Genomic DNA, 18717 nt, shown 5'->3' with positions numbered 1-18717 from the left:
AACCTTAATCATTGCATGTTACAGTTCCCTGCACTGTAGAAAAGCAAATTTGTTTTTATTACTTCGTATCGATCTTTTTCCTCCATTTAATACCAAAAAATGCTTATCAATACAGTAAAATCTTTTAGCCCAGGAGGTTGTTCTATCTTCTGTTGTGCTTCCCTTCCGAATTACAAACAGTCCTTAATTTTCTTCCTCCTAGCTCTGTTTTGTGATGTTTTGGACGCCAAACGTGTCAGAGAAGATTTTGGTTGACATAATTGGAGTAGACTTCGCTTTTGCAGAGCTGTGTGTCGTCCCCTTGCGCATCTTCTCCTTCTTCCCAGTTCCAGGTAAAAACCCCAAAACACGATTGCCCTGTCTGTTTCTGAACAGTGCTCTCACTTCTCTGCCTGAAAAAGCTTCATAGGAGGTGACTGATATTTTGTTTTTTACTGCTCTTGCTTCCCTTTCTCCCCATCCCCTCCCCTCCCCCTGTTCATGAACAGTGACAGTCAGAGCACACTTGACTGGCTGGCTGATGACTCTGAAGAAGACGTTTGTGTTGGCACCCAGCTCCGTGCTGCGGATTATCGTCCTCATCGCTAGTCTCATCGTGCTGCCTTACTTGGGGTAAATCATCCTCCTCCTCTCCACAAAGCTGAGGGGTTTGCTTTCCTCTTCATTCCTGTTTTCTGTCACTTGATAGCTGAATTGGTGTATCTCACAACATCTTCCCCAAATACTAACTGTAATTTAAAGCCTAAATAGTGTCAGTATCTGGGAAAGAAACATCTACAACAATTGTGACTTTGCTCTAGGCAGGCAGGCACAATAATGATGATCCTTTTGAAAAAAATATACAAATGCCAGAGAGGCAAAAATGTGTCCTAAGGGGAATTTATTTCCATTCTGTTTAGAAAGCTAAGGGGAGAAAATCTTGTTTATAAGTTAAATGATCTATTCTACAGCACTCTGTACCAGACTTTAAATTCTCAGTCCATAATTTGTTTCAGAATGTGTTTCTTTTACTAAACAGTGAAGCCATTAAGAAACAAAAAAGTCCTTTAAAATACCAGTTATTGTCTTCACTAGTGTATTATGCCTTTGAAGGACTTATTTCTAACAAGAGATTGATTCTATATGCCAGTGGAAATTTAATTATGACTCATGCATTCTCACACAACCATGACTACTTTCTTTTTATGCCGCCCACAGAGTTCATGGAGCCACTCTTGGAGTAGGATCCCTTCTAGCTGGCTTTGTAGGAGAGTCCACCATGGTTGCAATAGCGGCCTGCTACGTCTATCGGAAACAGGTAAGAATTTGGCTCCGTGGGATCCGGTGGAAGCAGCTGATGAATGTGGTGGATTTCAGTTCAGATTGAGAGTATGGTTCTGAAATTTAACTCCCCAGCATCCCCACTTAGGGAATTTGGTTTGCTTGCCCATGCAGTCTGAAGGGTGTCCGACTTGGGAATTCTTTGGGTTGAAATAAAACCAAAGCGTGCCCTCCAACTGCTGGTGGGCATTCAGGCCGTGGGACCAGCCCATGGACATGCTGTTCTGAATTAAATTCGTCCTACTCAGAACATGTGTAACGTGGATATCATGTCATGGTAGTACCACCACCAGTTTTGCACTCTGTATCTGCCACTACAGTACAATCTAGCTTCTTTACGTAGACAGAGGACCTATTCATCCAAGGTTATTACATGTATATGTACATGTGTGTGTGTATACGTATGTACAAGTTTATTTCTTTATAAAAGCAGCTCTGCTGAAAATGGACAAAAAATACAGTTGCACTTTTCCTCCCCGCTCCCCTCATCTAAAGGGATACAAGATACACTCCTGTAGCAGTGGACTGTAAGAGCTTACAAATAGGCGGGGATTTCCCATAGGCATCCTTTTAGATATTTCACACGCTACAATCCTGCGTGTGCAGAGTAGTAGCAGCACCTGTGTGTTCTGCCTGTCCAGCTATGTGCCCAGGTCACTGTGTAGGGCAGTAGGTGCAACCTGAAAGCAGAAACGGTGTGGTGTGTACACCGTTGGTTGAGTGGTGCAGAACGATTCTATGGATGGGAACAGAAAATACAATCTATGCATTTACGTTTTTCTTTCTCATTTGACTTCTTACCAGAGGCCAAAGAAAGATGCCCACCACTTCTATTTTTAGTAAAAAAAAAAAAAAAAATTGTAAAAAAGATGGTGTATCTAAAAGCCTTGTACTGAGACAAACTAAGCCCAGTTTTGATATGTATTAACAGTGTGGGCCATAGTAATACACCAAAGCGTACAGGGTTCATAAGGAAATGGAAGATCTTGATCCCTGATTAGTCATGATTAGTCTGTCCAGTTCTTCTTGAGCATCAAAGAGTGAAACCCATAGACACCAGAATGGCTGTTCTGTGGCTTCTCAGCATAGTTTGAAGAGTAACCTCCTCATTGCTTGTTTGTCACAGTAGTAGCTCATAGTGTGTTTCTGGCCAGGGATATGGTGCTTAATTCTTTTGCAGTGAGTAGCACAGATAGTAGTGCCAATCTAACTCATGCCCTTACCAGAACTAGCATGTAGCTGACAGCACCATCCCAACAACCAGTGTGACAGTGGCAGAGCCAACCTATAGCTGGATACACCAACTTGTTTCTCCCAACAGTGCTAATAAGTGGGTGGCGTTTGAGAGCTGCGAATCAAGTGTTGTGTAGACACCTCTGAAATCTTGAAGCTCTGATATGCCCGACTCAGCTGAATCAATAATACCTGTGGGGGATTTTTTGTCAGCTGTACAAGTGTTTTCTGTAAAACTAGTCAGCCTGCTGAGAAATGGATAATAAGGAACAGATGCTTCAACTTGTTTTGTAGTGGGGCTGTGAATGCTTCTTAGCTTTACTAATCCAGGACATCCTGGATGAATCATAGGGTTCTTGAATGTCCTCCGGCTCCCGCTAGCCAAAAATACTCTAATATTACTTGGCCCTGGTGGGGTGGGGGATCACAGTGGGTCAGCAATACCAAGAAATGCCAGAATGCTCACATCTTGTAAAATTCCTGAAGTTTGATATTTGAGAAGTCCAGTTGCTACCTCTCTATCCCTTGAGCAGCTTATCTTCTCTTATATTTTGTTTGCTTTTTCTATTGGACTTTTGTTTGTTGGGTGTTTTTCATAAAAAGTCTGTGATGGAAAGTGTTCCAGATGCTGTCTTCCTTCCAGTCATGCTGAAGCCTGTTTTGGATGTTTCTTAGCATAAGAAATGCCTCTATTATTGCATTTATGTTGGAAAGGAGGAAGCTGAACCCCAGAAAGGTTATGGAAACTTTCTAAGTTGAGAAAACTTCCTAGTGACAAGCCATGAATATGACACAAATATTCTATCATCTCTTAATAACAAACTAAAGAAAACCCCCATTATTTGCACCTCACTTCCCCCAGTACCCAGAGTTTGTAGGACTGTGTTCGTGCACAACTCAACTGATAGGTGTCTGAATACTTGTTTCAATCTAGAAAAAGAAGCGGAATGAGAATGAAACAGCTACAGAAGGTGAAGACTCTGCAATGACTGACATGCCTCACACGGAGGAAATGACAGACATCGTAGAAATGAGAGAAGAGAATGAATAAATGGGATGCAATTGTTCTCTGCAGGGACGATTGGAGTGACACTTCAGCATCTTGTCGTCTCTCATACTTTTTTGTTTGTTCGTTTTTATTTTTGTAATAAAGAGGCCTTGATTTCAAAGGTTTCAGATAAATTCTCTAGCATACTGAGTATGCTCTCACTGATGAGGGACCTAAAAAGAGGTCTTTGCTTTTTCTCCTTTTTTTTTTTTTTCCTTTTCTCCCCCAATTGAATTTGTTCTCTCACTCCATGCAAACATAAAAGATACAATTGCATCACTGTAGAGTCTTCCTTCCTTACGCATCCACCTTCTCTGGACAATCCGCCTTTGTCAACCAAAGCCCTGCTCTCTGCACGTGGGGTGTGTGGGGGTGTGTGTGAGTGTGGGTGCCTGCACTTGCACGCCTGCACACGCACGCGTGCCACTGGCTCAATGCTACTGCCATAATCCTACTCCCTCCCCTCTTTCCTTTTCCTTCCTTTTCTTTATGAGAAATGTAAAGGAAAAGAAGTTTGGAATACAGAGCTTTATTTTACTTGCTTGAAAATGACTTTGCTACATAGACTAATATACTATGGTGAACTATATCTTTTTGTTTGGCCTCATCACTAGAGCTTATACTGCACAGGGTACAAGACAGGCAGGAACGTGTAAGTCTCCACATTCAAATGGAGAAAACCAGGTTCCTCTCTCATGTTAAAAGTGTGTGGATGTGTATATGCACACACAGATACATAAAGAGAGACATACATATATATATTTATATATATATGTATATATGCCTACAATGAATAAAGTACACTTGGGACAAGAACTCTATTTAGCTTTCATTCCAAGAGAAAGTTAGTAATCTTTTGAAAAATGTAAACATTTAATTCAGAATTTTCTTGAATAGTTAAACCCCACCTTACATGTAATTTTCTTTAGAAAACAAACATGCACTTTCCTCTTGTGAAGAGGGTGATGGCAACTGATAGACTTTGACTGTATTTGAATAAAAAAAAATAAATATTGATGAGCTTTACCAAAGTTCTTGTCCACTGATTTAACTTCAATTTTTAAAGGTTGATTTGTTCTATATACTTATTTCTGGTGCCTATATGTTTAAGAAAAAAAAAAAAAAAGTATCATGTGCAGGATACCATGGTATATTGCATTACTACACTTAGCTCCACGAATATTTTTACGTTGAGATGTACACATACTCACACACACACGTGTGCATGTATGTATATACACACATACATGCACACGCCCAGACATATACATGTATGTTTTGCTGTAATGTAGTTACCTATGCAGTAGATCAAAATCCATGTGGTGTAGCTCAAGTACTGATGGTCCTCCAAGTCCTTAATTAGGGACGATATGCCAGCATATATTAATTAGGGGTCATATCCTAACTCTCAAGGCAAGAGTGGGGTGGGAGCGGGGAGCGGCACCCATCGGTCAGCAGCAGGTGCTGTGCTTTGCGGTGTGGTTGTGATTGAATTGGGCCTTAAGTAACAGGGCGTCAGGTTGGGTGGGCGATTTGTATCAGGTGGAAATGAAGCCAATACTAGAGGGGACTGAACCAGAGAGGGTTTGGGTGCCACCACCAATGATGGCTGCAGCAGCGGCTTCCATTTCTGCGCTCTTCTGTGTTTGGCTGCAGGGCAGCATTCGTTACCGTTTTGTAGTGGCTTGGGTTCTCTCCGATTTAAGCATGCCAGAGTCTCTAAACTGTTATCCTCCATGCTATATCAATGAACCAGTTAATTTAAGCCTTATTTAGTAAAAGTATATTTTTCTAAGTTGTGAAAATTATTATTTAACTGTGGACAAATTCCGTTTCTAGCTTTATTTGCCAGGTGGTCCCAGCACTCAGAGAACTGATCGAAACTCAACATTACTTTAAATGTTATATCAAATCTATGTGTATGTAGACATACACATGTGTATAAATATATATATTGTATATTATGTACATTTATTTTAAACTACATTTCCTATTTTTCCAAGTTCAGCTAAAAATGTCTCAAAAAAAACCCCTAAAGAGTTGGCTAGTGACCAGTTACAGCCATCAGAAAAGGCATTGTATCAATGAACTTTACATTTTGTTGTAAACATTTGTACCAGCTTGTTACATGTACAAACGCAATAAGGAAGAAAGAAGTGGAAATTATGGTGTGGAATGACAGATTTGCAAAATCAGTTCATGGTTAATGAGCAGTGGCGCTGGGTGAGACTGAATCCAATAACGTTGTTTTCTGTGCCACCATAAGGACTCCTTGTTTCTGACAACAGTTTAAAAAAAAAAAAACACCAACAAAAACCCCCCAGATTTAAAAAAAAATCCTTCAGACAAATGAGCCTTGTGCAGTATGGAGACTGTAGGGATCCATGAATACAGACTCTCGGTCATATGTATATAACGTGTATATAGATTCTTATAGATCAAAGTGGCCATTTAAGATCCTCTCTACTCATGTAGTTTGGGTTTCTCCAGTACATTTGTATCCAAGTCCACGAGACACAGTTTTTTCTGGAACTGTAGAGATAAAGCAAGAAAATATTTTTGTGTAATGTTGCTTTTGGTACATGACTCAGATTTGAATGACAGTATTTTTCAGGAATGTTGAACGCTACCGATGCGGGTTTCAAGGAAACAGTTGCACCAAAAAGTAAAAATTTGAAAACAAATGAAATGAAAGGCCGATGCTTTTGCTCCGGGGAGAAAATGGAAGAATATCCAAAACTGAATCAGCGGTCACAGAGAGCTAAGCTAATGGTAGTGTAAAAGATAGATTTTCAGTTGTGTGGGAGTATTTAGTAGCCCTTTACAAGATACCGAATGAGCACAGGAGTGGTGGGATTTGGGCAAGAATTCAAGTAGTGACATAAGGCCGCGTGCGTCGCGTTTATTTCTGCTTCCCACAGGCCGTGTTATTTCTTTACATCGCTCTGCTAGATTAACAAAACGTGACGGTGTTCCTGCAATGAGCAGGTCCAAACCAGCCCCTCATAGCAGCCTTGTTGCTGCGTGGGTGGGCAGGGTGCTCAGTGAGAAGGCGTTTGCCCAGGGGCCACCCCAGCCCCCACAGCCACCGCTTCTGCTGCTGGATAGCGTGATCAGGAGCTTCAGCAACCACCTGAAACCTCGCTGCTCCACCTCTTGGTCAGTGGGAAATTGAGCTGAGGTGAGGCAGCCAGTCTGATGGATTACAAGCTGGCCGTGGGCAGCTGTCCTCCACCATTACTGGTTCCAGTGTCTCTTGTCAGGAAAATGCTGGTGCAGGCCCTGTCCTGCACCTTTTCCTTCCCAAAAGGATGTTCCTAATTGTAGTAAAATGTCTCACTTTCATGTTGCTGCTGCCTATCTCTGTGATAAATACTTCACAAGAGAAACCATTTTCTGCTTCAGGGCGCCAGCGCGCAGTCATCTCAGTGAATTCACGGGGAGGTTTGGCCTTTCTAGACTTTCTTGAGAATTACTGAATTATGCAATCAAAGTTATAAAAAAAAGAGAGGAACAACACTGATCTGCATGCTGCATCTTAAATAGCAGACAATGGGAGAACAGCTTACACAGTGGGAAGTAAGAGCAGAACACCGATAAGCAGTGGATTAATGTTCCTCGGCTTTTAATGTGTATGTAAAATGGTGTTGATCTGTCTTCAGTTTTCCTTTTGCAGACTTCACGGGAAACACCAGGGTATTCTTTTCCCCTCACTGCCCAAGCAGTGGGCTCAAGGGAAAAGGCTCTGTGTTTCTCAGCCAGTGCAGCACAGCAGCAGGTTCCCAGGCCTGGGGCAGCCCAGCTCCCCATCCTCCTTGCACAGCCGTTCCAGGCAGGAGCGCTCTGTCGCCTGCTTGTTAGATAGAGACACCCTGAGTGAGAGGATTGGGTGAGTAACAGAGAAGTCTTTTGTTTCCTACTCATTTTGCTGCTAAATATTTCCTTTGAGTGGGGAGAGATTTATATCTGGCTCTTGCCCCGTGTTTTGCCGAGTCCGCAGCCAGAGAAGGAGCAGAGGGAGATGGAAGGCGAGCCGATGAATGCCGCTGATTCAGGGCAGGCCACGACGCCTGAACAGAAACCTTTTGAAGGCCACAGCGCCTTCTTTTGTGGGATGGCGCCTCGTGCTTAAAAAGAAGGGAGAAAGGATGCTTTCAGGCCCAGGCGCTTGGAGTCGCCGGGTGTAGCTCTGTGTTGGGCTGCAAGGTGGCAACGGGGACAGGCCATCCTCCAGCTCCAGCACCCCGGCCCCTCCGCTGGTGTCCTCGGCCAAACACAGGACAGCGCAGGGACTGGCAAGGCGGCAGTATGGGCTTCCCTTGCACACTGAGGATTTGTGGTTGTGGTGTGATGAGCACAGATTTTAGTGTGGCTGGGTTTTGTCTTACGCACAGTTGGAGTAGCCACTGGTCTATCGGAAAGCCACGCTTAAGGGTATGTGTATGTCTACGGGCGTGTTTAGGAGAGTGTTACGCAGCCAGTGTTAGTATGGCCTGTATATAGTTGGTTGGAACAAAGATTCTGGCTTAAACATGATCTTAATGTGGGATTAATACTAAGCCATTTAAAAAACAAAACCCTGCTGATGAAAGCAGATTTGGGGATTGGACTCAATGATGTCTTGAGGTCCCTTCCAACCCCTACAATTCTGTGAACACTACATAAAAGAACAAATAAAACACCCTTTCAGCAAACCTTTTTACCAGTAAGGTAAAGCATGTCTCAGAACAGAAAGCTGGAATGGGAGAGGAAGGGGAAATGATGAAAAGCTTATGGGTCTTGTATATGCATCCTAAAGACAACAGTGTGGTGTGCAGATGAATTAAACTGAGACAGAAACCACCAGATCTGTGGCTGCTGCCATTTCCCTTTCAGCTGCCCTGGAAAGGGATTGAAGGATGAGGAACAATGTGTCCATAAGGCAGCACTTCTAAATATTTTTGGTGCAGAGTGGAGGAGCCATCAGATAGGACCATGAAATATTTGAGAAGATTATTTTCCCAGAGGAGCTGTGGCTGTCCCCTCCCTGGCAGTGTCCAAGGCCAGGTTGGATGGGGCTTTGGACAACCTGGTCTAGTGGCGGGTGTCCCTGCCATAGGGATAATCTTTGAGGTCCCTTCCAACCCAGACCAGTCTGTGATTCTGTGGTTCTGTGATCATTCAAGCAGAAATAAACCAGCATGCAGGTTTCATAACGCGCAGCAAGGAGGCGCTGCATAGCTCACTGTTTCTGAGTAACTGGCAGGGCTGCAGTTGAGGAAATGTCACATAAGCATTACTTAAGTCCAAAATTACACAATACTGGTGTCAACTTGGCAGTTCCAAAACACCAGCTTAACCATAAGATGCTAGGATTCCCTTCACTCATTCCCGTTTGCTTTTTTATTAGACTCCCAGTGCAGAATACTGTATTTTTTGCAGGGGAGGTGTGTGGTGCTGAGCAGACTATGGGGGCTCTTTGCAGAATCCCCCAAGCAGGAAGAGAAGTTCCAAATTTTTTCTGCACCCTGCAACACACAGTATTCAGTTGCAGCCTGAGAGTGGCATGAAATGAGGTTTAGCAGCAAGCACAGTCCAAGCATGGTCCTGGCACTGCAGAAGCAGCGGGAGGACGCGGGGTGCAGGGGAAACCCCTGACTCTCCGCCCGGATTTGGGCAGCTTGTGTAGATCTGCTTTGGTGAGCCAAGCTCAGCTGTCAGTACGTAGGTGCACTCCTCAGCCAAACTGTGGCCAGGCTGCTCAGTAACTGGCACCTTCTGAACAAAAAGGCCAAAGACAAAATGTGGGGGCAGCGAGACGGCGCTTTAAGCTCGGCTTAGAGCGCGTACTCACGCAGAGGGGCATCCTGGCTGCAGCCTGAGCAAGTGAGTTGTACGGTTAGAGCGTGAGCTTCAGTCTCAGCATTTCATAATCAAGCTATCCTCTCAATCTCAGTAAAACAGAAGAACCATGGAGTACTTTTAGGTGCTCTTTTATCTTTGTAACCTTGAGGGGAAAGTGTTCTTTGGTACTACCAAGCCTTGCCACTGCTCAAATCAATTCATTTAGTTTTGCATCATCATTGTTTTCTGTCATTCCGACTTCAGCATCTTCAGACATTTCCGTATTTTCTTCTGAAGGCTCCTGCTAGGTTTATTTTGTCTGTTGGCATTTTGAGAAGGAAAATGTAATTGTCATGCTGACTGAATGTCAAGTAATGCCGTGATTAAAAACGAGCTTACAACAAAAACTCTTCTTTACGGACTGTTTTTTAGTTTTCATTTGCTAAACTGAAGAGTAAAGAAGGAGAAGGAATTGGGGGGTGTCTTTATTTAAAATCAAGAATTAAAAGAAGTTATTCAAGTTCATTACTTTAATTTTGGCCACTTTGTGACTCTCTAATGATCCGTAAGACCATGACCCGAACCTTCCCAACAAAGCTAGCACTGCAGCACAGAATGGTTTAAAACACTGGGAAACACAAGACTTCATATATTTCACGGCTCAAGGTATAACTGTATGAGTTGGATACCCTAATTAACAGGGACAACTGTTGAGTTTTAAATGAGCAGCCTGATCCAATGTCGAAGGTGGCCCTGCTTTGACCAGTGGGGGTCCTAGAGAAGATGACTGCCTGTGGACCCCTCCTAACCTAAATTGTTCTCCAATTCAGTCGGGAACCTGGAGTGTTTCCTTCCTCTTTAAGGGACCTGAGCCCGCTTGCCTTGTTTAGACTCTCAGTTCAGGGCTGAGAGACAGTGCCTACTAGGGCTTGACAGTGAGGATATCTGAGCTGCACAGATTATTTTGCTGATGACAGAACTTCCATATTGCAGAGCCAGCTGTAAAGTACCCTCCCACCCTCGGGGAGCCCACAAGGAGGGCAAAGCAAAAAAATAAGCTATTGTATCTATCTGCAGATGAAGTATTTGAGTACTGCACTGCATTTTTCCAATTAACTCTCTAAGCAAAACTGCCTGAAAACAGCAAGTATTTGCATCTATCCCCCGATTCCTCACATCGCTCGTGTGAATTCTTCAGCATTAAAAAACCAAAAATAAAAAGCTGCCCTTTCTGCTAAGTCCCCTTTCTAATCAAAGCAATGCAAAGCAAATACTTACCCTGACGTAATAAACCAGCTTGGCATATCTACAAATGAGAGCATATAAATCCCCTCAGGAAAGGATGCATTTCAAAATTGGAACAACAGCTTCAGCCATAATTCAGTGAAAGACATGACAGAAAAGCAAAGAAAAAATGCAGAAGTGAAAAAGAATACTCATAAGTGCACGTTTTGCGTGAGAACACGGCCCGGGTGGAAAGTAAAGTGCATGTACACGTGCAGGAAAGGGCCCAGCCTGGAAGCAGCACATATCATAGTTTGCTCTCCAAAGCACCACTAATGTAACTCTGCTCTTGTGTCATATCACAATTAAAAATAGTAATTAAAAAAAAAAAATCCTTCCTAAGCTAGACTGAAACAACTGGAAGGCTACAGGCAGCAACTTTACTGGTTACTTCGATCAACTGACTTTATCCACAGAGTTTGGCAAACACCACAAAATCGCAAGACTTCCAAAGAAGTTGAAGGCACATACGTGTCTTTATAGCTTAAATACTGTTACTACCCTCAAGAAACCTTTCAAAATTAATCTAATCACTCTTTAAAGAATGCAATTCAAAGTGCCCTTCGCTTACTTCAGGTTCAATAAAAACTCTACCTTCAGTATCTTGTACGTTCTTACAAAGTGAGCGCACAAGATGCGAAACCCATCCCGTGTTTTTCACCTGGGCAGAAGGCCCACCACTGTCATAAAGGCACCCGAGCTGAGGTCCTGTCAGGTTCTGATTGTTTCAGAACGTTGCTCTCGCTGCTCCATTACTGCCCATCAGCTTTCGGTGCTGCTGCCTCCGCCTTTGTTTTCTGGAGCCAGGAGCCTGTGGAGGAGATGCAGGTGTGGCTGGAGGAGCAGAGAGCTCATCCGCTGGCAGGGAGGATGACTTCAGGCAGGGAGCACAGAGCACCTTCAGCAGGATGCGGTTTGAGGGCCTGTCGCTCCACTGCTGGGCGTGATTGGTGGTTGTGGGTTCCCCCCAGAGCTGTCTGGTTGGTGGAGGAGGACAAATACTCGATGTTGCCCGTTGCTGGTGGACTTAAAGTTGGGATTGCAGCTGGTGTTGGAAAGCCCTGCGACCCTGGCAGAGCATGTTACTACCATGGGACGCAGAAATCCAAACTGGAGACCAAGGACTCGACTCTGCATGGTGGAATGGCTGCAGTGCATTTAATGGTGCCTGGGCAGCGCAGCCTTCCCAGCCCTGAGAAAGCCTTGCTTCCTCTGTAGCAGACAGGACGCTGTGGGGAGGGCACACGTGAGCTAGTGAGTGTGGAGGAGTGAGAGTGTGTGTTTGTGTGGGGAGAGAGGAAGACGTGGCCACAAACACATGAATTGGATGGTCATTTGCAAGAACCTCATGCTGCATTACCCAGCAAGGACCGTGCTGGTGGGCAGAAGGAACCATAACCCTGTCATTCATCATCTTAAGTGAAAGGTTCACTGGCTTTTAAAGGTTATCAGTCAGTGTTGCTAAATACTGGTTACTAGATAAAGCCAAAATCTATAGAGGTGAGAGTGCAAAAGCCTGCAACCTTCACCATGCCTTTTGCAATGGCAAAAGAAGCAACCCTCTCACACCCTGCCCTCCCCATCTTCGTACACATGGGCAGGGCCAGCCACAAGGTCACTCTACAAAGGAACTAACAAGGCTGAGCAAAAGCTGAAGGACAGAGCAGAAGAGGGCTATTTTGTCTTCACAGCAGGAAATCATCATGGGAGAGAGTCAAAGTGTAGAAGACCCCCACTAGAAAGTCTCTCCAAAGAGATGCAGTCTCTGAAAAGAAGTTTAAGGTACCTTTGACTGCATCGTGTGAGGTCAGACTGCACCATTTGTAGAGTAATACTGCAAGGATAGCAGGTTCTTCAATCTCAGAGAGAGATTCACTGATGCTGGTGAAAGATGCTTGGCTACTATAGGGAACAGCGCCACAGAAATGCCTAAAAACCACTGCATTCATATTTGCATGTTCTAATTGTGCCTTTGGTTTCTCAAAAATTGACTTGGTTTTAGTTTCATGGAAAGACTTTAAAGATTCAGAGCAGGGAGTAGTGCCTGGAAGCAGCATCCTAAAATAAGGGCAGCACAAAGGGGAAAGGATGCCTGGCAGGGGATGGGGGCAAAGGCTCATCTTTTTCTCCACCTGACCCCCCAACCATGGATCATGGTGCAGGACAATGACTTGTTCTGTGCTCAGCAGGCTTCCAACACTGAAGGAGGGAAGAGCAGTAGCTGGCCACACTTCAGGGCGTGCTTCAGTTGAATTGGGATTAAAGTCAAGTCTCTAAACACCTTTCTGTAAGAGAAAAAGCCTTGCTTTTTTCAGTTCATTTCTGTAGTTTGAAGGTAGAGCTGAGAACTAGGCAAATGCGTCTTTCTCCTGGGAGGTTATCACTTGTTTTCTTCATTTCTTGCAGAATATCTTTCAGTATCAGACTCATCCCTTCAGGATAAAGGTGTCTTTATGCAAAGCAGTGTGCCTAATAGCCATCCCCCACTACTTAAACAAGTCACTTTTGCAAGGACTGTAGGCATCAAGCCAGACCACCGTTTTGGGACCACAGGACAGGGATCCTAGATTTTTAATGAAATGTTACCTCATGCATCATTTTTCTGTCATACTTACAGTTTCTCCAGTGGATTTCCTCTCCAAATAACCATTGCTTTTTGTAATTTGTACTCATGCTAAAGCCACGAGTTTGTTTTGTTGACGACGACTGTGCTTTGCTTTAAACACCTGGGTTTTCCTTAAGCTCTGAAGAAGCCAATGAAGAGTAAAACTTCATACATTTTTAAACAACTGCTAAGGTCAAAAGTATAAAAGTACATGTTGCATTAAGATCAAGTGCTGTTTATGTATTTAACACAGATGTATGTTTTTGCATTGTTAAATAATTGGTCTATGCTTTCTTTGGGGGTGGGGAGTCTGTGCTCCAATGTCATCCAATAGCTTTCATATTCTAGTTCCTTTAAGTAAAGTTCTAACACTTTGCAGAGGATTCATGACTCTGATTGCTTCTGGTTTATTAATTCTGGTAATCTGACATCACTGTCTCAAGTGCTCTTCTCATTTGGAACAAGCAAAATATCCCTCCTGGTGGGAAATTAATCCGACGCGCAAATTAGTTTTGAATTATGAGCGTGATACTGCCCACTGCAAAGTCTTAACCTGAAGTTAATGACATCCAAGTGTAACTGTAACATGATGCAAGACAAGCTCGCTACTTCTGCAGAGCCTCAGAGTGCTGTTGATAGGGAAATACCGTGGCCAGACCGCTTTTTCCATGCCAAATCTAAAAATTTTATCATTCCTGCTAAATAGACACTTAGTACTTTAAAGGAGAACATTATCCTCAACAGGCCAGGGCAAACTCAAATGTCATGAGAAGATGCTGCGCCCATCCATCTGGCAGGCCACCAAAGCTGCTCTTACGAAGCTGTGAAAACATTCCTTCACCAAAAATGTGCAGTGTTTGACTTTGAACAACACGTCCCCCGATGGAGCCGGGGACAGCAGCTCTCTTTCTCCTGGCCCTTGGTGTGGGGCTGTGCAGGGGTACTCTGGAGACCCCTGAACTGGCCGTGGCTCTGGCCATGTCCAGCTCTCCAGCCACCGACGGCTTGTCCCCACAGCTGGAGAAAGGATCCACTCGTGTCTGGTCATATTGCTGCCTGAGACCAGGAATGCCGAGCAGGGCCAAGCGTATAATTAGGGCACCTAAATCAGGAGGTGATTAAGTCCCTTAGCCACTCACAGGCACACACTTGTTAGCTGCTGCCACCCACCGCTGCCTTCCCCTGGCCAGCTGCAAACAGTGTGGCCTGACCTTGTCCAGCTGTCCCTGCCGAGCGCGCTGGCCATGATTAAAGATAGAGTAAAACAAAGGGTTCAGAAAGAGACAGCGGCTTTGTCCCTGCTGGTCCCCCACACCTGCTCACAAGGGCAGGGGAGAGCGAGCCAACACCCCCATGGTGTGGAAAGCCAGAGCCCGTCTGAAAACGGGCATGAGGATTGTGCCACCCGGCTTTGTTTTGAGCAGATTGAGACAGGCCAAAGAGTCTAAACAGAGTCATGTGCAGGGAGTTTGACTTCCTCAAACTAAGCTTTCTCTTTCAGGGACCACAAAGGCTTTAAACCCTCTCCCCGAGCAGAATCAGAATCACAGACCGTTTGGAGTTGAAGGGGACCTCTGGAAACCATCTAGTCCAAACCCCCTGCCAGAGAAGGATCACCTAGATTAAATCACACAGGAATGTCTCCAGGCAGGTTCTGAATGTCTCCAGATCAGGAGACTCCACAGCCTCTCTGGGCAGCCTGTGCCAGTGCTCTGCCACCCTCACAGTGAAAAGGTTTTTATGTTCACATGGAACTTCCTGTGCTCCAGCTTGTACCTGTTGCCCCTTGACCTATCATTGGACATCACTGAGAAGAGCCTGGCTCCATCCTCCTGACTCTTGCCCTTTACATATTTATAAACATTAATAGGAAGCAATTAATTAAGCAAAAAATTAATTAATAAGCAAGAAAGGGTCTGATTGTAAGGAGGTAAAAGGGAAGACATGCGGCCACATGGCAAACAGCAGTACTAAGCCACCCTCTTTGCTTGCAGTCTTCAAAGCTTCCTCTCTCTCTCCCTCCTCCTCGCCCATCAGCAGACTCTTCTCTGACTGTTCCTCCTTCACTCATGAGGACGATTAGCCCATCCCTCCATGGGGTGTGCCAAGATACCACACCTCAGCATGGAGCATACCTGGGGTGGGGTCATGGGGGGATTGTGATAACACCTGGAATTTTCATCTGTTTACCTTACAAACCAGATGACTGGGAAAAACATCAGAGATTTGCTTTAAACAGTCCTAAACATTGCTCCAACTTAAAATACTATTTTTTTAAATAACGTTTCAAATCACCTACTACTTTTGAAAAGGCCCTCGGTTATTTCGGTTAATTAGAGGGGGTTTTGTTTGTAGCAGGGTTTGATGACACAAAATCCAGCACATCTGAGCAAGTAGAGAGCTCAACAGAGGGCTCACTGGTAAATGAACAGCATGAAACCACTTGATAGTCTGAAAGTAACATTAATATTAGATGCTAAAAGCTAGTACATCAGCACTGTGTGCCAGACCCCTGTAGTAATACCTGCAGGAGGCCAGCGATGTTCCAGCTGGTGTTTCCTGGGGACTTTCTTCAGGGGCCTGGATGGAAGACAAGAGGCTGAGACACAGAGCGGGAGACAGCACGGCCCACCACTGTGCAAGTGCTATTTAATGCAAAGGAAATATACTGTTAACTCCCTGAAGTCTGGGGGTTTCCTTCTTGGGTAGTTGTAAAAATCCCCTTCCCTCTTTCTTTTCAAGCCTTTTAGCTAAGCAGCTCAACAGTGACCCCAGAGAAGATGGTTCTTCTGCTCCCCTCAACCATATAAACTCAAAAGACGGGAGGAGCAGGTGAGGGGGGCACAGAAACAGCCCTTAACTCCTGCTCGCCAGCTTGCTGGAAGGGCCGCAGCCCTCCGAAGCGTGAGCGCTCTCTGGATGCAGTCAGTTACACCCTGGCAAGAGGTGAGCCCGGCTGCAGGGGGCAAGAAACGGGCTCTCACCCAAGCCATTACTTTCAGTTCTGCAGCGTCATTCTTCGAGCGAAGCGCCCAGGTCTGCTGCTGTAAAACCCAGGTCTGCTGCTGTAAAACCCAGGTCTGCTGCTGTAAAACCCAGGTCTGCTGCTGCAAAGCCCAGGTCTGCTGCTGCAAAGCCCAGGTCTGCTGCTGCAAAACAAGGGGCAAAACGTTACACGATACTTCAATAATAATAAAAAACCCACTCGAAGAGGGAGGCTTCAGAGAGAGTTTCTCGTGGCCCATAAACATGCAGTCTGTACATCTTCCTTGCTCAATATAATTTACTATTTCTTTTACTCTTTTATTCTAAAAAAAAGATGTCATGATTCCAGAAACATTCAGAATCATGAAGTGAGTAGCAATACAGCATGCGCTCCACCTCTAAAGATACAACCTGTTTTAGGCACTTCCATTAGTCTCTGGATGCAGTGTTTTACACTGAACACGTTCCTCTCAGCCAGAATTTCAGTAACAACAGCACAGCCAGTGACAGGACAGTTTATCATCTTTATTTTGTTTTTTTAAGCACTTCAAATCTTTATAAAACATCTGTGGTGACAACTAACGTTTTTCCCCCTGTAAAAATAAAATATTATCTGCCCACCTGCAAATGTGTTTGGATTTATAGGTTTTAGAAGTTATTTGGTTTGCTCTTGGACAATTCAAGAATCCAACTTCACCATTTCTCAGCATAAATTATTCTTGATGCTTTATAGCCTCATGGTTGTGTAGAACCAGCTGTCCTATAAACCCTGCTCAGAATCACAGTGAGTCTCAGCTGAGCTTCTCTTGCTGGCTGTGAAGGCTGCCAGCGTGTAGATACAGCGACTGAAGGTTTGTTTGAAAACATAAGCCCAGGTACTTCAGAAACCAAGGAGAGCGATTGCTACAGACTTCAACCCCTACTAGCAGATTCTTACTCAAGATCTAAACAGATGGGCTACTTCTTATTAGAGAAGATTTAAAAATCAAATGGAAAAACCCCAAGGCTCTCACCACATCATGGCACAGCATTCTGAATCTCACACACAATTAATTTCTAACTAGTATATCCCTCCACACGAGGCCATAAAGGTAAGGTGACACTGGCAGATTGTGATCTTTTGAGCCACTGGATCAGAAGGAAAAGCATTTTGGCCTGACTGTATTCACTAAGTACAACTGGGATTCACCCGCTGGAACTGTGCATTGCGTTCGCCGGCGTTCCAAGGTGAAGCGACGAGTTGGCCGATCCCCTCGCTGGGACTTGGGAAGGGAGGTTGCCAAGTGCCCCCCAGCTGGGAAGTGAGCGAGCCTGGGTTGTCCCTCTGTGCTCTCCCCTTGACTGCAGTGGCACCTGCCAGCCAACACCTGCTCCAGGTCCCGGTCCCGGGGGCTGGGGCTCTGTGCTGGGCGAGCACCAACTCCTGGGCTCCTCTGCGAAGCCACCCAAACACCGTGAGGACGCGCTGGGGTCAGCTCTAGTCTAGAAGTGACCATTTCCAGTAAATGGTCTTTGCATCACAAGAAAACTGTTTTGAGAAGAATACTACTGCCATCATCATTATAGTAGCAGCTTTTGTCTCTTTTTTTGGGTGGGCACAGGACAGATTTAACAAGGACAGTGCCTATGTTCTGTCCCATCCCAGCGAGCCACAAACATTCGCAGAATTTTCTGATTCTAGAAAAAAAAGCCACCGGTGTAATTGCACATGTCACATCTCACCTACATGACATCATTCTTTATACAAAGTGAAGCATCTTTTTCAGTCACAGAATCACAAGGTTGGAAAAGGATCATCAAGTCAAAGCAGTGGAAAATCGGTGGGCTGACTGGTCTGAGCAGCCAGCGCTGAAGAGCATGTGCAGAGGCTACCAGCTACAGCCTCTGTGGCACCAGTCTGCTGCAGGAGCCCGCAGGAAACGTATCACATCAAAAGAACTGGCGGGCAGGTGGCTGAAAAAAACACCACAAAAACACCCTGCAATTCCTAAAAGGGAGAAATTTGGGAAACCCTCCTCTGGAGGAGAAGGCTGGCCATCACATTTGCCATGATGGTCCTTCCTCAGCACGCCATGGTATTCACCCGACCGCGCTGATAACACAGTTTTTAGCCAGTACTGACAAGTTCTTCCATGGCTCAGCACACCTTGGGTGGTGTTTTGGCATCCCACCGACCTGAATAGAAGTTGTGAAGAGAAATTCATCAGCACCCATGCAGAAAGTGAATCCTCCTGGGGAAAAGGGAGTAGAGATCCAGCCTTCTTAGGAGGCCTCTACCATGCTAAGCCTCCCCTATTTCACTTTTAATTATTTAATTTTTTTTAAACATTTCTTTCCATTTCTCAGAGGTTGAGGTTCTCCTCCTCCAACAAATTTATAAATAGAAATATTCCATGAATCTCTCTGGCTTGAAACATGT

The 18717-nt window shown here is 44.8% G+C and overlaps 1 protein-coding gene across 1 annotated transcript in view; it reads left to right on the top strand.

Annotated features, from left to right (window-relative positions):
* The window catches only part of ANKH (ANKH inorganic pyrophosphate transport regulator), a 104881-nt gene extending 100136 nt beyond the window's left edge, over positions 1-4745 (top strand). Inside the window, exons 9-12 of the mRNA XM_084279751.1 lie at positions 203-332; positions 489-612; positions 1198-1297; positions 3488-4745. Coding sequence (XP_084135877.1) covers positions 203-332; positions 489-612; positions 1198-1297; positions 3488-3604 — 471 coding nt within the window. The 3' untranslated portion in view covers positions 3605-4745. The remainder of the gene's footprint in view (positions 1-202; positions 333-488; positions 613-1197; positions 1298-3487) is intronic.
* The last annotated feature ends 13972 nt before the right edge of the window (positions 4746-18717 follow it).

Source organism: Gallinula chloropus (genome assembly GCF_964237585.1).
Source record: "Gallinula chloropus genome assembly, chromosome: 2".
Classification (NCBI taxonomy): Eukaryota; Metazoa; Chordata; class Aves; order Gruiformes; family Rallidae; genus Gallinula; species Gallinula chloropus.
The sequence above is the reverse complement of the archived record's forward strand: the minus strand, read 5'-3'. Positions and strand labels throughout refer to the sequence as shown.